Source organism: Lissotriton vulgaris, chromosome 11 (assembly GCF_964263255.1).
Source record: "Lissotriton vulgaris chromosome 11, aLisVul1.2, whole genome shotgun sequence".
In the NCBI taxonomy this organism is placed as follows: Eukaryota; Metazoa; Chordata; class Amphibia; order Caudata; family Salamandridae; genus Lissotriton; species Lissotriton vulgaris.
In genome coordinates, this window is record NC_141699.1 from 111,770,329 (window position 1) to 111,789,360 (window position 19,032).

Sequence of the window (19,032 nt, forward strand, 5' to 3'; positions counted from 1 at the left end):
ACCCTGTGCCCCATGGGAACAGTCCAGTCCGAACTACAAAAGCCATGTCCTTCCCAGAACGGAATCAAGCATCCGAGGACCGGACCGGTTTCGAGGTAACACCTCTCATCAGCCCGGCTAGCTTGACTCCAGTGGTGTGGAGTGCCTGGGACCCACGTCTGGGCATCCCCAGCGCACTTATGGCGGCAATTGCAAACAAAACAGGTGATGGACCGAATGTGGATCAATGTCACACATTCATCCCAGTCCAAAGATCTGGGCCCAAATCCATCGTTTTTTTGCACTCCACACCACCCTGGGTTAGACAATGGCGATATGCAACTCAGCTCTGACCCTGTGCCCCATGGGAACAGTCCAGTCCGAACTACAAAAGCCATGTCCTTCCCAGAACGGAATCAAGCATCCGAGGACCGGACCGGTTTCGAGGTAACACCTCTCATCAGCCCGGCTAGCTTGACTCCAGAGGTGTGGAGTGCCTGGGACCCACGTCTGGGCATCCCCAGCGCACTTATGGCGGCAATTGCAAACAAAACAGGTGATGGACCGAATGTGGATCAATGTCACACATTCATCCCAGTCCAAAGATCTGGGCCCAAATCCATCGTTTTTTTGCACTCCACACCACCCTGGGTTAGACAATGGCGATATGCAAATCAGCTCTGACCCTGTGCCCCATGGGAACAGTCCAGTCCGAACTACAAAAGCCATGTCCTTTCCAGAACGGAATCAAGCATCCGAGGACCGGACCGGTTTCGAGGTAACGCCTCTCATCAGCCCGGCTAGCTTGACTCCAGTGGTGTGGAGTGCCTGGGACCCACGTCTGGGCATCCCCAGCGCACTTATGGCGGCAATTGCAAACAAAACAGGTGATGGACCGAATGTGGATCAATGTCACACATTCATCCCAGTCCAAAGATCTGGGCCCAAATCCATCGTTTTTTTGCACTCCACACCACCCTGGGTTAGACAATGGCGATATGCAAATCAGCTCTGACCCTGTGCCCCATGGGAACAGTCCAGTCCGAACTACAAAAGCCATGTCCTTCCCACACCACTGGAGTCAAGCTAGCCGGGCTGATGAGAGGTGTTACCTCGAAACCGGTCCGGTCCTCGGATGCTTGATTCCGTTCTGGGAAGGACATGGCTTTTGTAGTTCGGACTGGACTGTTCCCATGGGGCAACAGGGTCAGAGCTGATTTGCATATCGCCATTGTCTAACCCAGGGTGGTGTGGAGTGGAAAAAAAACGATGGATTTGGGCCCAGATCTTTTGACTGGGGGAATGTGTGACATTGATCCACATTCGGTCCATCACTTGTTGTTTTTGCAATTGCCGCCATAAGTGCGCTGGGGATGCCCAGACGTGGGTCCCAGGCACTCCACACCACTGGAGTCAAGCTAGCAGGGCTGATGAGAGGTGTTACCTCGAAACCGGTCCGGTCCTCGGATGCTTGATTCCGTTCTGGGAAGGACATGGCTTTTGTAGTTCGGACTGGACTGTTCCCATGGGGCAACAGGGTCAGAGCTGATTTGCATATCGCCATTGTCTAACCCAGGGTGGTGTGGAGTGCAAAAAAACGATGGATTTGGGCCCAGATCTTTTGACTGGGGGAATGTGTGACATTGATCCACATTCGGTCCATCACTTGTTGTTTTTGCAATTGCCGCCCTAAGTGCGCTGGGGATGCCCAGACGTGGGTCCCAGGCACTCCACACCACTGGAGTCAAGCTAGCCGGGCTGATGAGAGGTGTTACCTCGAAACCGGTCCGGTCCTCGGATGCTTGATTCCGTTCTGGGAAGGACATGGCTTTTGTAGTTCGGACTGGACTGTTCCCATGGGGCAACAGGGTCAGAGCTGATTTGCATATCGCCATTGTCTAACCCAGGGTGGTGTGGAGTGCAAAAAAACGATGGATTTGGGCCCAGATCTTTTGACTGGGGGAATGTGTGACATTGATCCACATTCGGTCCATCACTTGTTGTTTTTGCAATTGCCGCCCTAAGTGCGCTGGGGATGCCCAGACGTGGGTCCCAGGCACTCCACACCACTGGAGTCAAGCTAGCCGGGCTGATGAGAGGTGTTACCTCGAAACCGGTCCGGTCCTCGGATGCTTGATTCCGTTCTGGGAAGGACATGGCTTTTGTAGTTCGGACTGGACTGTTCCCATGGGGCAACAGGGTCAGAGCTGATTTGCATATCGCCATTGTCTAACCCAGGGTGGTGTGGAGTGCAAAAAAACGATGGATTTGGGCCCAGATCTTTTGACTGGGGGAATGTGTGACATTGATCCACATTCGGTCCATCACTTGTTGTTTTTGCAATTGCCGCCCTAAGTGCGCTGGGGATGCCCAGACGTGGGTCCCAGGCACTCCACACCACTGGAGTCAAGCTAGCCGGGCTGATGAGAGGTGTTACCTCGAAACCGGTCCGGTCCTCGGATGCTTGATTCCGTTCTGGGAAGGACATGGCTTTTGTAGTTCGGACTGGACTGTTCCCATGGGGCAACAGGGTCAGAGCTGATTTGCATATCGCCATTGTCTAACCCAGGGTGGTGTGGAGTGCAAAAAAACGATGGATTTGGGCCCAGATCTTTTGACTGGGGGAATGTGTGACATTGATCCACATTCGGTCCATCACTTGTTGTTTTTGCAATTGCCTCAAAACTACTGACATGCCTGTCAGTGCCTCCATAGACCTGGGGATTGAGGTGTCTGAAGATATATAGTGTGGGGAGACCAGTCTCTGACCCCACACTGGTGTGATATTTTTAAGAGTCCTTGGCACATCAGCATTTCAGTTTTGTAGCACCAAGCAGAACTTCAAATGTTGTCAGGTTCGGTATCTCGATAAAGAGAAGTAAGGGATTCACTACAGGGTAAGACCTATAGGTGGCTACAAATTACAATGATCAGGATGGAAGAAAATGTAATTTTTCATTCCATTAGCAAAATGATATGTTGCCTGTAGTGCAGAACATCCTGGCACTGTCCCTGCGTGTTGCCGTCATCTCAGTGGTTTCGCAGTTTTGAGATCCTTACATTGTGTGACCTTGGACAGATGCCTCAGCCGCTCTAGACTAAACCCAGGGGGAGATAGCAGGCAAGTTTCTGGGCATTGGAGCAGAAGCTGCAGTGTAATGTGAGCCCAACTGAAAATAGAAATGTTCTTTCTAATGTAACAGAAAACCTGGGTTTTATTAAGGACAACATGAAACCTGAGCAAAAGCTGCATGATTCCAACAGCCAGGGACTTGGGATTGCTGTGCAGCACTTGGAAGCGAGCTGGAGCTTTCCTGGATACCGTGCAGAAAATTGTTGTATTCCTCTGCGATCCTGGATACCTGATCGGGTGATTAGCCGTGCTTTATAAATCCTGAATGATTGATTTATTGATCTTGGTCAATTCGCGGACTGGTCATACGTAGGAGCTAGGTCGCCCAAATTATTGGTGTTGCCCAAACTTATGAGCAGCCACGCCGTGCACAGCCCACAAGCAGAGTAGCAACATCACCCCATGTTATAATGGACACTTTTTCCCTTAGTGGGCTTTCATGTACAAACCTAATGTGTTCTGGGTGTTGTAGTCTTGGTTTGCTTCCATTGAACTAATTAAACTAAGACAACAGGTAGCAATGAGTATTAGGTTAGAAGCCCAGGACTGGAAAGATCTGTGATGACATTGACTGAAGTAGAAGACAGGATACCTGACATGTGGCCAAAGACCCAAGAATTACCGCACAGTCGAAAATGCCTGAATCATACATAGAGTTCCCGGTAGTATATATATATTTTTCATATTCCATCGGTATTTATCCATATTTATTTTTTGGCCATCTTATTGGGATCTATCCATATTTATTTTGTGTTAAGAGAATAAATCGAGCCATTTATTTAAATGATACACATGTACCCATTCTTTGATTCCTGTCGCGTTTTGGCAAATTAAGCAGCCAACTATAGCAAAGCACTACACCTACAGGTAAATACAGCATTATAATACAAATATATGTTAACATATGTATGCATTTAGGAAAATCTCAACCTGTTGTTTAACTTCTGATACTGTCTATCTGCTCAGCAGTTGTCCTGTAATTCACGAAAGACAGCATGGAGAGTCACTCACAAGAAGCACAATTTTCAGTATTTTTCCGCTATTAAAAATAAGTACAGATAGGAACCATCTTGTTTTCAGTCTGTATTTTTCTGTACAAATCTGTAAAAATTGAAACCTGGGAGTCTTAATCATACATAAACCACTCATTTATTAATTTTGAATAGCCATGCCCTAAAACCCATAACACAAGGAACACTTCTTAAAAGAGTAAAAGAGTAGGTGTGGAGACTAATTAGCAGAAATAAAGTGCAACTATTGTGGTCGCAGAAAACCTTGTGCAACGCAGAAAGTTTTTTGCCTGTGTCAACCCAATTCTATTCCTGTTACCATAAACTGATGTTAAAGTCCTGACACTGGATATATCACAATCCTCTTCATCCATGTATAGCTTAGGTCCTATATATGCCTGATGTTTTGTATTTCCAATGTGGCACAAATATTTCAAAACTACTCCCGAAGTTCTCGCTGGATTGGCGGGGGTGATCAATGTCAGTGACGACAGCCTAGTGTTTGCCACTCATCCATAAAGGAACAAAGTGATGGCATGAATATTGTGCTGTGAAGGCTGTGGAACAAAGGGCTCGTGCTACAAAAACAAAAATGTGAGTTTCTCTCCACTAACATCTAAGTATCAGAAAATTCTTCTCCATCAGAGGCATTACTCCAAAAATGTCACCCAAGTGAATCCCGAAACACCTCAGTCCTTGTTAGAAGGAGCTTCGAATGTTTGCTGAATTAATGAAGTAGGTACATTACATATATGATTTAACTCTATAGACTGAGACTAAGAGAACAACTGAACTCCGGTGTGCTATGGTTGTGGTATACATTACAAGAAAATGCCTCCCAGATGACAAAAGATGCCTTGTCGAATACCCCTTGATGGAATATATGACCAAGCAAAAAAAGTGAACAAGCACCTGACATCAGGCCCATGAGACCAGGTGTTGTCCTTCTTCAACAGCAGAATAACAGCAAGAAGCGCCAGCAGACGCCTTATCAACACCGAACAGTGAGGGGATAGCCACACTCTGGAGAGTCGCCACTTCCACCTCAATGTCCATATGGAATCCACCTCCAGGTCTCAACCAAACCAAAGCTGCATGTGCTCTTATTTCAAGGATCCTTACCAAAAACACTGCCTCGATTACTCGGATACTCTTTCCAAGTGTCCTAAAAAATTGGATCCAGCAATAATTCAGCAGATTCTGCCCATGTGTATAGAAAGTATCCAGAATGGGATTCCATCACTCATCATCACTCATGACGGCTGGCAGTCACGTCTCCTAAATAATTTTCTACCCAAAAGAGGATGCATATAGACATGGTCAGTAACCGGTTTAGGGCATGCACACCTGAGATGTTGAAAGGAGCTAGGTTTTTAGTCAGGGACCAACATTGTGAGGGATAAATGTTTTCTCCCATTTTCAGGCCTATCCTTGATTGGAGACCGCAGTCAAAGGAGGCCTTGTCACAAAAACGGCCCCACACTGGCGGCCCACCGGGGAAATGCCTGGTGCCCGCTACGGCCAGTCCGGCCCTGACAGCGATGACTTAACCAAGAATGTGTCCTTTTTCAAGAAACCTCCAAGACACAGCACTTTTACTCACCTAAATCTGTGCATTAGGCTGATGATGCGGAGAACCCCATGAATCGGAGTGCATGATACCAAAGACTGCACTAACTCTTTGTTTGGTGGTGATTTTACGTCACCGGTAGAGCCCTCAATGGTAGTAAGCCCAATGTCAGTCCTTCCGCCTGCTTTTCCTCAAGACCCTTGGGGCTTGCATTGATGTACGTTGAAACATGTCGGTAGTGCAAGATTGCCAGGGTGGATGGACCCTACGGGGTGGAATGGTGTGCATGTGTGCTTTGACTTTCTCTCCTACAGCCTGCACGGGCAGCCCTCCGGCGTGGTGCAATGACCTCAGTGCTTGGACCATGCTGGGGCTGGCTGTATGTTCAGTTTATACTGGCTCTCTGTGCTTTGCCTTCTGGGGCAAGTTACCATACATTATTTATTGTATGTTATGATACGATCTTTAAATATAGTTTATGTACACCAGTTATTTGGCCCCCAGGGTATTTTCCCAGCACATATATGTGTGCGGCGTGGGGAGTTAATAGGGGTGGTCAGTAGAAAGTGGATGGTTGACTTGGGGATCCTATCTATGGGGGGGTGACAGTGTACCCCTGTCCCCGGGTTGGTGTGTTATTACACCTCCACCTAGGAGCAGTGAAGGGTCAGGTTGGGCCTTCCTGCTTCCTTCCACTAATTGATACATTTACCTGCAGACACGTGCTGGCCTTCCTTCCCCTCTCACTAACAGACTCTTATCTGTGCAGCCCTGGCTTGCAGAGGGCTGATAGGGGAGAGGGCCTTGGGCCTCCCAGTTTATCATTTACCTAGAGGTTGTGATTTTAGGGAGGACAGGGACACCTACGTTTGAGATATATGGGTTGTGGGTCATCTCTGTGGTTTGAAGGGAGCCCGCTGTGGTTGTGTGAAATGTTTGTTTTGTCTCTTTACCTTCTGGGACATTTGTATGCACTGCTTCATTGAGGCCAAATGGCGACTTGTAGCGTGGCACCTTCACCCCGTCCTGTTTGTTTAGCTCACAGCACTGCCTGCCGCGACTCGCAGATCCTGTTTTCGCATTCGGAGTTTGGACTTAAAAGTTCCAGTGCACTGCCCAGAGTTTTGCATTAAAAAAAAGTCCACCACTGGGCCTGGATAAAGTTGTTGCTCGTGACATGAGGCCACTTAGCAACTATGTGTTTTGGGGTGGATGCGCTTGAGGGTGTATGGTGTGTGCAGTGTTGTGCTGCAGGTTTTTGAACCCTGGGGGGCGGGTGAAGTGCATCGCCCCCCTCACTCCCTGACTGCAGCAGAGAGCGCTAGGACCCAGCGGGCGCCACTGCACTGCCAGCCGCCTCTGACTGCAGTGATGAGGGAGGGCCGGGGCCAGAGAGAGGCTGTTTACCAAGAGAAGAGACAGGGAAGGGCCAGGGTACACCAAGGGCACGAGGCAGAAAGAGCAGAGCCTGGCACCCGGCGCGCTGCCCGCACCTCTGGCCGATAGCAGCAGCCTGCCGGACACCTCTCTCCCAGGGAGCGCCTGCACGCGCTGTGCCCCCTGCCTTGCAGCCCTCGCCCTGTGCACCCACCCTCTGGCAGCTCTCCTGTGCATCCTCGCTGATCCGACGCCTGGCACCTCTCCTGTGCATCCACCCTGACCCACGGACTGGCACCTCTCATGTGCGCCCACTCCCACCCCGGGCCTGGGACTTCGCATGTGCATCCAGCCCGATCCAGGGCCTGGCACCCCTCGAGCAGCCATGATGACCCAGAGCATGGCACCTCCCCCGTGCGCCCAGTCTGACCTGCAGCAGAGGCGAGCACCTCTCCTGCGCGTCTAGTCTGGAGCCTGGCACCTCTGCTGTGCACCTAGCCTCATCCAGACCCAGCCTGATTCCAAGCCTGGCATCTCTCCTGTGCACACACCAGAGCCTGGCACCTCTCCGCCGGACCCAGTAGGTAGCACCTCTCATGCTACCCACCCTCACACCGCAAGAACACTGGCAACCCATGGCATTGCTTGCTATAAATCCAAATCGTTGTAGCGCCTGTGGACACTCTCTCCCCTGAGGCGGGCACCTTCCCTGGCACGGCCACCTCTTGGGCACCAACCTCCATGGCAAGGATGAATGCTTTAATGCACGGACTAGTCCTGAGCTGCCTGCTGCTGCACTCTGCACTTGGCTATGAAGGTAAGATATAATCTGGGCCGTCAGAAGGGAGTTCGTTAGGTAGCAGCTTCTAGGCGCTTTCCGTGCTATAAGAAGGCGCCATCAATGCCGGACTCGGGGAAGCAGTCTTCCCCCTGAACTGCACGTGTGCGGCATTGTACACGAGCCAGTTCCAACTAGCTCAGGCTGGAAATGGTGCGGGGGGCTCGGCCGCCCCTTCCCCCCGCAGGGGGGCCGCATCTGTGCGCGCTCACAGACATCCCGGGTGGAAACCTGATCTGATAGATGCCATCACCCTATTCAGGCAGCATCTGCCCATATTTCTGCTCATTGGGGTGATTGGTTCCGGTAATACCCATCGGTTCAGCACACCAATTCACTGGTTTTAGACCACCATGGCCCCTTTGCAGCCTTCGGGGATATTTTGGAGGTGGTTACATTTATAATGCATTATCTAGGATTTTTTTAATGTGCGATTTTTGTGGGTTCGGAGCGGGTCAACATGTTTTTGGAAGGTTTTGTAATTGCATTCTTTGTGCAATTACGGATACATTGTTTTGAGCAATTATCATTTCCTCATAATTATTTGGGACAAAGATCTAATTGGGTGAGGTGTGTGCTCAAAACCAGAACAGCGTTTAACCAATGTGGGAGATCGTACGAGGTGCGGGAAACTAAGACTTGCCTTTCATTACAATAACAAAGATGTTTATTGAACCTGTAGCTGGTTGTGATGCAGAGTACTTGATAAAAAGGCTACCTGGCGATGGGCTCACCAGGTTCTTAAGGGGAGGGGCTTAATTGACGTAATGGTCCTGTTGACATCTTGGTGGAAGGGAGCCAGCGGTGCAGGCGGTGGGGCAGTAAAGTACTCGGTGAGAAGTTTTAGGTAGTTTGTTATATATGGCAGAGGCGTAATCATCTGGAATATTACAGGACTTAACCTTTGACGCCAGGGAAGCGGCTAGGCGTGTGTACATCCCGAAACATACCATAACTTAACTAGTCAACAGTTTCATAACTTTGAAATACTGGAATACGTTTTTGACAATGGAGAGGTAAGTACTAGGTCTGAATACGTCACAACGAGGAACCAAATAATGCCCCATGTGTGACCAAATTATAAACCAATTAGCTGAAAACGTATGGAAGAAGGCATGTCATTGCGGTGCGCCTGCTACGGCGTTGGTCTGTTGCTATTTTTCCATTTCAAAGCACGTTGATTACAAAAGTTGTTAACTTTTCTTACGAAAGAAATCTACATATATTCTTAAAATGCTGTTTAAAACGTTTTCACCAATAATGATTTCTCTCGCATGGAAGAACAGAAACTTCATTTCATTAAAAGTGGCATTTCTGCTTTTGAGCATGAAATTGGGTAAAAAGCACACACTATGCTGCAGTCTGCAGAAACAAGGCTAAAAGTATCCAATCTTTGTAGGAAAATGGTGCACCACAGTTTTTTCTGCAAATCCCAACTACTCTTTAAAACTCGTCTTCGCTCTGACGTTTGGCTCTGCTCACTCCACAGGGCTCCGAGTTCATCTCTTTCTAACAAGGAAGGGCAGTATTTTGTACAACAGATGTGTTGCGTAAGTGTGTCACTAGAAGGCACTTTAAGAGTCAAAACATCAACCCTTCAAAGAGGTAAATGTAAATGTACATGTATTTATATAGCGCAAATTACCCACATCGCAGGCATCTAAGCGCTTGCTTAGGGAACCCGTCCTGGTATTCCCCTGTGAGATAACCCCGGCAGGGTATCCACAAGGTGAAAGCCAGGCATCCCGCCGCGAGGGGCCGTTGTGGAGATTAAGCAAACTATTGCCCAGAGTCGCAGAGTTGAACCCGTGAATCGAGTAGGCACCGGAGCGAGAATTATCGAGTCTGTGGAATTATTGAGCCCAAGCCCCGTCGAGGCGGGGAATTGAACCCTGGTCCAGGGCCGATCTCAGCTTCCGGGTCTGCCGCCTCTAACCCCTGAGCCACACTTCTCCAGGTGAAGAGGGCGGGGCTAAGAAGGTCCCAAAATGGCCGACCCCAGAACTTTGGTGCCCCAAACTGAGCCCCCCTTTTCTTTGCCCGTGCAATCTCCACCCGTGTGGTAATAAATTTTTTTTTTTTTAAATTGATTTGTAGAGCGCATGGCTGCCCGAAAGCGTCCCAGCGCTTGCTTAGGGAACCCGTCCTGGTATTCCCCTGCGAGATAACCCATTACTGGGCATCCCCAAGGTGAAAGCCAGGCATCCCGCTGCGAGGGGCCGTTGTGGAGATTAAGCAAGCTATTGCCCAGAGTTACAGAGTGGGACTTCATGATTGGAATAGGCACTGAGGCGAGAATTGTCAGGTCCAGGCCAGGGAAATTTTGAGCCCAAGACCCGCCGAGGCGGGGAATTGAACCCTGGTCCGGGCCAGACCTCTGCATCAGGTTCTGCCGCTCCAATATATAATAATACTGTGTGGTAATGCTACAGATGTATGTCGATATTTGTATAGTGCACTTTACATGGTCCAGGGTGAAGCTACAGAGAACAAGTGATTGGAGGGGTAGCTGGATTCTGAGAGGGGAAGTGGGCTATTACTTAGTCGTGACATAGTGTTCTTTAAGGAGGTGTGTCCAGGCTTTAAGTGGGATGAAAAAACTTGGGGGGGGTCTCTCAAAGTGGCATGGCCTGTGTAATTAGGGGTGTGGCTTTAAAACACTTACGCAAAAAATCTGTATTTAGCATAGTGTGCAGCCCGACTTGTATTTTGCTGTTTCTATCATTGCATCCAGATATGTGATACAGCAAGTAACATCATACCTACAAGTAAGGACTATTGGCTTTGTCAATGGTTATTAGTTGCATAAGATAAAAAAGCTGCAACTATGGATTATTACATATAATATTGAAAAAGCTTCCACTTAAAGCCCTGGTGACACAACCACATGTTGCTGCTCCTGCGTTTCAGAAAGAGAAGGGAAATCCAGAAAGAATAAGACTCTCTTTAAAGGATTTTCCTTCCCCTACAACACTCACCTGGCATGAAATCATGCCGTAACTTCTCCACTAGTGAGCAGTGTGAGCAGCGCACATCGATGTGCCTGTTGTATCGAAACGGGCTGTTTTGCGCCCTGGCACTTTTTTCCGGACTGCAGTGACAGCAAACTGCTGTCACTGCAGTCCGGGAAAAAACACAGACCGCCTGTGCCATGGCTCCAAACAGAGCCCGATAGAGACCCGTTTTGAGGCCCCCTTTAAAAAACTGCTGGTGCTCAGACCCCTTGAGACCTGGCCCACTTAAAGCCATGTGTCTTCAGCTCTTTCCTAAATTGGAGCGGGGTTAGGGCGGTCCTGATGGATACAGGACAGTTATTACAGATCCTGGGTGCATTGACGGAGAATGTCTGCCACCAGCCACGGCCCGTGCAGGTAAGGGTGGTGGCGGCAGGTGGGGGGTGGGTAGGGGGGTGTTTTGACAGACGACTAGGGAAAATTAATGATTTATTAAATTTTCCCTCGTGGTCATTTGTCAAATCCCCCACCTCCCCCTACCCCTCCCCTCCAAACCCCTCTCAACCTGGCCCCACCGCTCTTCCCTGCACGGGCCAGACCTGTCTTCTGCCTTGTCGGAAATTGAGGTGGGGAGAAGGAAGTTGAGGAGGGGGCGGTGGCGTGTGTGTGTGTGTGAGGGGATTGCACTGTAGTGACTGCTTCTGCTCCCACACAGCCAGGGCTGGGAACCTGGAAATCTTCTGGGACTAGCCTCTGGGGCAGCACTGCCCGGCTCTGGGAGACTGGAAAAGCTTGCTTGCTGCTTTTGTTACTGGGGGCCAATATTGCAGCACCTCTATAAAACTGGCCCCTACCTGTTGCAAAACCATCCACCACCTTTCCAGCCTCCGAGGGAAACACCCGATGCCTGGTATGGGCAGTCCGGCCCTGCCCACAGCTTCTTTACTGTGTTGCACCAGGGTGCAGGACTTTCCAGAGATGGCAATGACAACCAAGTTTAGGGCTCCCCTTACAACTCAACTTAAACAAGATTTGGGGCAGTGTTTAAAATGCAAATGTAGAACTGCAGGTACTCACTCTTTGAAGTACCTGTTTGCTCCTGAGAAGTGCAGGTACTCTCGCTTTCAAAGTAGTACAGGTACTCTTTACCAGACAGTACTGGCCCATTAGTGAAAGAAGTGTATGGAGTATACATTACTTTACTCCACATCGGCCCTACCGAAGGCATATATGGGGACCCAATGGCTGTATGCTGAATGTGATAGAAATGTATTTAAATGTGGAAATAAAAGTTTTTATAAACAATTAAAAAAAAAAATCCCACCCTGTGCAAATTATTTTGTAAGGTTGACCTTCTCGCTGCTTTCAATGTCCTTTCCCCTTTTTCCCCACCTCAAAAGCCCAACAGCTGCGGATCTTAACACTATTTGGGCAAAACGTCCACCTAGTTAATGGCGAAATAGAGCAATCAGAATTCAAGGTGACCAGTTAACTGTTTTGTAAGTCTCAGGAGCTTTGTTGCTCTGTTTTCGCAGCTATCTTTGAAGCTTTTGATCTGTTGGTGCCAGGAGTCTGTCTTTACCACATTTCGGGCTGGACTGTTCCCATGAGGCACAGGGTCAGACTGATTTGCATATGGCCATGTCTGAACTGGGGTGGCGGAGTGAGCCAAAGAACGGTGATGGATTAAACCCAGATCAGTTGACTGGGGGTGAGTGTTTGTATTGTCAACGCTCCGTCCATCACCCCCTTTGGTTGTTCTTTGTTCGCCCTAAGTTGGCAGGGTAAGCTCAGACGTGAGTCCCTTGCTCACTTTCCCACTGGATGCAAGCAAGCCGGGCTGAAGACGGCTGGAATGCCAGAAACCGGTCCTGGGAAGCTTGATTCCGGTCCAGGGAAGACATGGCTTGGCAGTTTGGGCTGGACTGTTCCCATGAGGCACAGGGTCAGACTGATTTGCATATGGCCATGTCTGAACTGGGGTGGCTGAGTGAGCTAAAGAACAGTGATGGATTATACCCAGATCAGTTGACTGGGGGTGAGTGTTTGTATTGTCAACGCTCCGTCCATCACCCCCTTTGGTTTTTCTTTTACCACTTGAGTATCAGGAAAGGGGTAATTCCAGGAGTCTGTCTTTAGATCACCTGGGGTCAGATAATTTGCAATCCCGAACGATCTGGGGATGAAGCGTAATCTGCAGCCCCACGGCTCAGAGCATCGATATAATCTGGGATACATAAGGACCTGTGTAAATGTAAACACCAGCATTTGCAGAGCGCACAGCTACCTCTGGAGAGGTGTTCTGGGGGCCGTCGGAAGATTAAGCCATCTATTGCCCAGATTCACTTGGTACTGGTCTAACCTGCTGCCAGAGCCGGGGATCGAACCGTGAACCCTGTGGTCTGGAGTCAGGCAACCAGGCCGCTGCGCCACACCTCTTCCACACAGTAGCAAATGGTTACTTGGCGTCAGATGCTATGGGCTATAGATATTTTGGTTATCTATTGCATTTTTTTGGGAGCGCAGTTGGCTAATCTGAGTCTGAGGTGATTGGATAACTGGGAATCTTGTGATCAAGTTACTTCCAGCAGATGGTTGGAGACTTCAAGGGACCTCAGGCAGAGGGAGAAACGGGCTTCAGATAATCCGAGGTATCCAGGGACCTATGGGTCCGTGAGATCTGATAACATTGACCACATGGTGCTCTCGGAGTAATATGCTGCCTGGTGGTCCGAGAACATGAATATTTAGATTTCAGAGGTAATAAGTTTCCTGAGGTTACTGGTATGGAATTTCTAGGTTTCTTAGGTAAGGAATTTTCAGATCTATAGACGACCTGGACGCGAGAATGTAAAACATGTATAATTATGTCTCGAGGGTCGTATGTTGCTTAAATGGTGTTCATAGAGATGGGGATTTATAAGCATTGTGCCTCGTACTCACCTGGCATCAGGGTTTGTTGAATATCTGAACCTCGGGAGAGATGACTGTCCTGGGTTCTGAGGTTGCTAACTAACTGCCCTTGGGGTGGGTGAGCCTACTGGTGCCAGGTATCCCAGGGGCGGGAGACTTCCAGAGTTGCTAAGTGTCCCCATCTCACAGATGTGTCCCTACTTCACCCAATGCCAGCTATTCAGTCAACAACACTTTGCTGGGTGTGGTGGCCCAGCGGCTTAATGCATCCACTGCAGGGAGGTTCTGTGTTCCACCTCATGGTCAAAGGTTCCAATCTTACACTCATCCTTTCGAGGTTGCTAAAATCAGTACAGTTGAAATGGAATACAAGAAACATCAGTTGTTCCGCGCCAAGATACCCTTCAGGGTACATGTGCATTTTACAAATGTACCGTATATTTTTATGAGACTTAATGGCCACTTACTACACATACATAAAAATGCAATTGTAATCATAAGCCAGTCCTAGAATGTGCAGTGATGTTTGATAAAAACAGGAGTAACTTATGCGCCACCTATTACATGGGCGTTAAGCATCTCAGAACCCTGGAATCTTATAGCCCATAAACACAAGTGGTTCTGTCGGACGAAAAATTGTTAATTGTATACTGTATACATTGATATCACCTAAGAGAAGGAGTCTAAAGTAACACATATGTTTGAGTGGTTCATTAAAATTACATTTGAAATACATACAAATGACAATTCATTTGATTCGAACATGGGTGCTCCAAATGTGAAAAGTGAAAAAGTGCTCTTGCAAGACAACAGAGTTGTAAAGAAATAGCTAATGCAAGTGCTTTGAAAACAGCCTGTCCAATCTGTATCAGTTTACAGTCTCTCTTTTATATTGGGCCTGATTCATCTATTTATTATTGACCAGAAAATAAAAATTCAGTACAGGCAGCATATAGAAACATCAACGTTTCGACCTTCCTGCACATTGTGCGAATTCTATGCATCTAAACGGGTCTTCATCAGGACTGTACGTGGAGCACCCTGGAATGGAAGACAGACTATGAATGACCTTCTCCCACACGTATCCTGTTGTTCGTAGACCTCTACAGTGGCTGGCAACATCTTACAATGTTTGTTAAATCAGGGAATACCTTATTAGTACCCGAGTTATTCCCATTCAGCGGAAAGGTGCTAATAAGATTATTGTAGCATCTCTTTCCAGTCTGAGTTACTACAAACTGACCGTCTCCCGCTTAGTGGGATGGATGCATTATTTTAGGTGAAATTATTTTATAGAGTATACAATTACAAAAGTTTAATCGAAAAGAACCCATTACTTGGGGACACTTTGGAGTTCCACAACACACCCACCTGGTTTCCCCTCAAAATGTAAAAAAATCTTTCGCCTTTAGTTCTGCGAGGGATGTTAATGGAATATTTCTGGTTTGGATTAGCTAAGAGTAGGACACCTTTAAATTGGGGCTCTTGGAGGTCACAGGTATCCTACGGGCATGATGTCATGGAGGTCACGGTGGCCAGTGGCTCATATGGTCAGATTTCCAGAGTCACCTGGACAGGGCTCTCTAGAGTATGTTGGGTGTGTTTTGTAGGGGGTCGGGGCATTGCTATGCTATGAAACCCCTTAAAGTGTCTAATTAGGATACCTAAAAATTCTTTAAGGGATTCCCTCCTATTCAGGAAGTTTCATCTACAACTGAAATGGTCCACCCCCAATCAGGGGGGTGTATGAGTAATGTAATGTAAGGTGGATTTGTAGAGCTCTCTGTCACCTGTGAGGGTATGCTGGCGCTGGATACAATAATTTAACGTCTGTCTTGTTCTTTCCCCTCTGCCCTACAGACTGTCTTCGCAGAGATGGCGCACCCTACCTGGGCACCCAGCATGTGGCAGCAGCCGGACTGTCCTGCCTGAACTGGCGGGAGGTGCAGAAGACCTCACTTTTCCCGTCGCCAGATGGTAAGTTGCCAGCCTTTGGAGGTCACTCTTAGGCACTAAAGGCTTATTTACAAGCCAATTGCGCCGCCAGTGCGTCACTTTTTCGGACGCACCGGCGGCACAATGGGCTTGCACATATTTAAAAGGCCGTGTAAAGTCGCCCTGCGTGACTTTTCATGGCCTTGTAAATATAGGCCTGTTTCACACATTACTCTGCGTGAAACGGGCGTTCCATGGGTGTTAATATGGGTGTTCCCACACAATATCCATACAACTTGACGCATTTCCAGATTCAGAACATTTTGCAAAACTGTGAATGTGTCAAAATCCTACGCCTTCTCCAAGGAGGCGTAGGAATGGCGCAACATGGTGAAATACTTTTATTTCTCCTGGTTTTTTCCACTTTCTGCAGCACTCCCAGAAATAGGAAAATGCCATTAGTTATTGTTTTTGTGCAGGAAGGGACACCTACCTGCACAAAAACAATCATCCCAGCAGCGCAAGCACCCCTACAAAATGGTGCCTATGCCGGCGCACGGCAGCCACTTGTGCGCCAGCGCTGGGGAAAGCACAGGGATGCTTCGTATTGTCTTAAATACAATGCATTCCCGTTCCTTAAATATGACACAGCGCAGCTACATGGCCTGTGACGCTGCACTGCTTCATTTTCTGGTAGATGAGGCCCCAAGTGTATGAGAAAGGTTGGGGGTTGGGGGCTGTTGTACACACGCACACGTGGTTATTGTTTTGTGAATCACTGGCATGGTTTGTCAAAGCCACGTTAGATTACTTGCAGATTACTGTCTACAAAATTAATCAAATAATGCTTAAAAAGTACATAACAAGTGGCTGATTCTTTTTTCCACTTTTGGGGATTATGGAAACAAAGTGTGTTTTAAAGCAACATGGCATACTGTCCTTTTTGTTACGTGTTTATTCACACAAATATTGTAAATTGAACAATAATCTTTTTTATTAACTTCAGCATGATCACCTTACTTGTTCTGGTTATTTTTCCAAAGAGAATAATTGCATTAAATGGGAAAATAAGATGGAGGGAATGTATTAATCCCCATTGTGGGGTCTGGGTTGGGGCTGGCCATGCACCCAGAGATGCTTTATTAAACTTCATTGTGGGGTCTGGGTTGGGGCTGGCCAGGCATCCAGAGATGCTTTATTAAACCTCATTGTGGGGTCTGGGTTGGGGCTGGCCAGGCATCCAGAGATGCTTTATTAAACCTCATTGTGGGGTCTGGGTTGGGGCTGACCAGGCATCCAGATATGCTTTATTAAACCTCATTGTGGGGTCTGGGTTGGGGCTGGCCAGGCATCCATAGATGCTTTATTAAACCTCATTGTGGGGTCTGGGTTGGGGCTGGCCAGGCATCCAGAGATGCTTTATTAAACCTCATTGTGGGGTCTGAGTTGGGGCTGGCCAGGCATCCAGAGATGCTTTATTAAACCTAATTGTGTGGTCTGGGTTGGAGCAGGCCAGGCATCCAGAGATGCTTTATTTAACCTCATTGTGGGGTCTGGGTTGGGGCAAGCTAGGCATCCAGAGATGCTTTATTAAACCTCATTGTAGGGTCTGGTTTGGGGCTGGCCAGGCATCCAGGGATGCTTTATTTAACCTCATTGTGTGGTCTGGGTTGGAGCAGGCCAGGCATCCAGAGATGCTTTATTTAACCTCATTGTGGGGTCTGGGTTGGGGCTGGCCAGGCATCCAGGGATGCTTTATTAAACCTCATTGTGGGGTCTGGGTTGGAGCAGGCCAGGCATCCAGAGAGGCTTTATTTAACCTCATTGTAGGGTCTGGTTTGGGGCTGGCCAGGCATCCAGAGATGCTTTATTAAACCTCATTGTGGGGTCTGGGTTGGAGCAGGCCAGGCATCCAGAGATGCTTTATTTAACCTCATTGTGGGGTCTGGGTTGGGGCAAGCTAGGCATCCAGAGATGCTTTATTAAACCTCATTGTAGGGTCTTGTTTGGGGCTGGCCAGGCATCCAGAGATGCTTTATTTAACCTCATTGTGGGGTCTGGGTTGGGGCAAGCTAGGCATCCAGAGATGCTTTATTAAACCTCATTGTAGGGTCTTGTTTGGGGCTGGCCAGGCATCCAGAGATGCTTTATTTAACCTCATTGTATGGTCTGGGTTGGGGCAAGCTAGGCATCCAGAGATGCTTTATTTAACCTCATTGTGGGGTCTGGGTTGGGGCTGGCCTGGCATCCAGAGATGCTTCATTAAACCTAATTGTGTGGTCTGGGTTGGAGCAGGCCAGGCATCCAGAGATGCTTTATTTAACCTCATTGTAGGGTCTGGGTTGGGGCAAGCTAGGCATCCAGAGATGCTTTATTAAACCTCATTGTAGGGTCTGGTTTGGGGCTGGCCAGGCATCCAGGGATGCTTTATTTAACCTCATTGTATGGTCTAGGTTGGGGCAATCTAGGCATCCAGAGATGCTTTATTAAACCTCATTGTAGGGTCTGGTTTGGGGCTGGCCAGGCATCCAGGGATGCTTTATTTAACCTCATTGTGTGGTCTGGGTTGGAGCAGGCCAGGCATCCAGAGATGCTTTATTTAACCTCATTGTGGGGTCTGGGTTGGGGCAAGCTAGGCATCCAGAGATGCGTTATTAAACCTCATTGTAGGGTCTGGTTTGGGGCTGGCCAGGCATCCAGAGATGCTTTATTTAACCTCATTGTGTGGTCTGGGTTGGAGCAGGCCAGGCATCCAGAGATGCTTTATTTAACCTCATTGTGGGGTCTGGGTTGGGGCAAGCTAGGCATCCAGAGATGCTTTATTAAACCTCATTGTAGGGTCTGGTTTGGGGCTGGCCAGGCATCCAGAGATGCTTTGTTTAACCTCATTGTGGGGTCTGGGTTGGGGCAAGCTAGGCATCCAGATATGCTTTATTTAACCTCATTGTGGGGTCTAGGTTGGAGCAAGCTAGGCATCCAGAGATGCTTTATTAAACCTCATTGTAGGGTCTGGTTTGGGGCTGGCCAGGCATCCAGAGTTGCTTTATTTAACCTCATTGTGGGGTCTGGGTTGGGGAAAGCTAGGCATCCAGAGATGCTTTATTAAACCTCATTGTGGGGTCTTTGCTTGGGATGGTTTAGCATCCAGAGATGCTTTATTAAACCTAATTGTAGGGCATGGGTTGGGGCAGAGATGCTTTATTAAACCTCATTGTGGGGTCTGGATTGGGGCTGGCCAGGCATCCAGAGATGCTTTATTAAACCTAATTGTAGGGCATGGGTTGGGGCAGAGATGCTTTATTAAACCTCATTGTGGGGTCTGG

At 48.3% G+C, this 19,032-nt stretch overlaps 1 protein-coding gene across 1 annotated transcript in view; it reads left to right on the plus strand.

Annotated features, from left to right (window-relative positions):
- Positions 1-7,059: 7,059 nt before the first annotated feature.
- PIK3IP1 (phosphoinositide-3-kinase interacting protein 1) overlaps positions 7,060-19,032 on the plus strand; it is a 42,986-nt gene continuing 31,013 nt past the window's right edge. The window contains exons 1-2 of the mRNA XM_086942833.1: positions 7,060-7,886; positions 15,635-15,751. Coding sequence (XP_086798959.1) covers positions 7,811-7,886; positions 15,635-15,751 — 193 coding nt within the window. The 5' untranslated portion in view covers positions 7,060-7,810. The remainder of the gene's footprint in view (positions 7,887-15,634; positions 15,752-19,032) is intronic.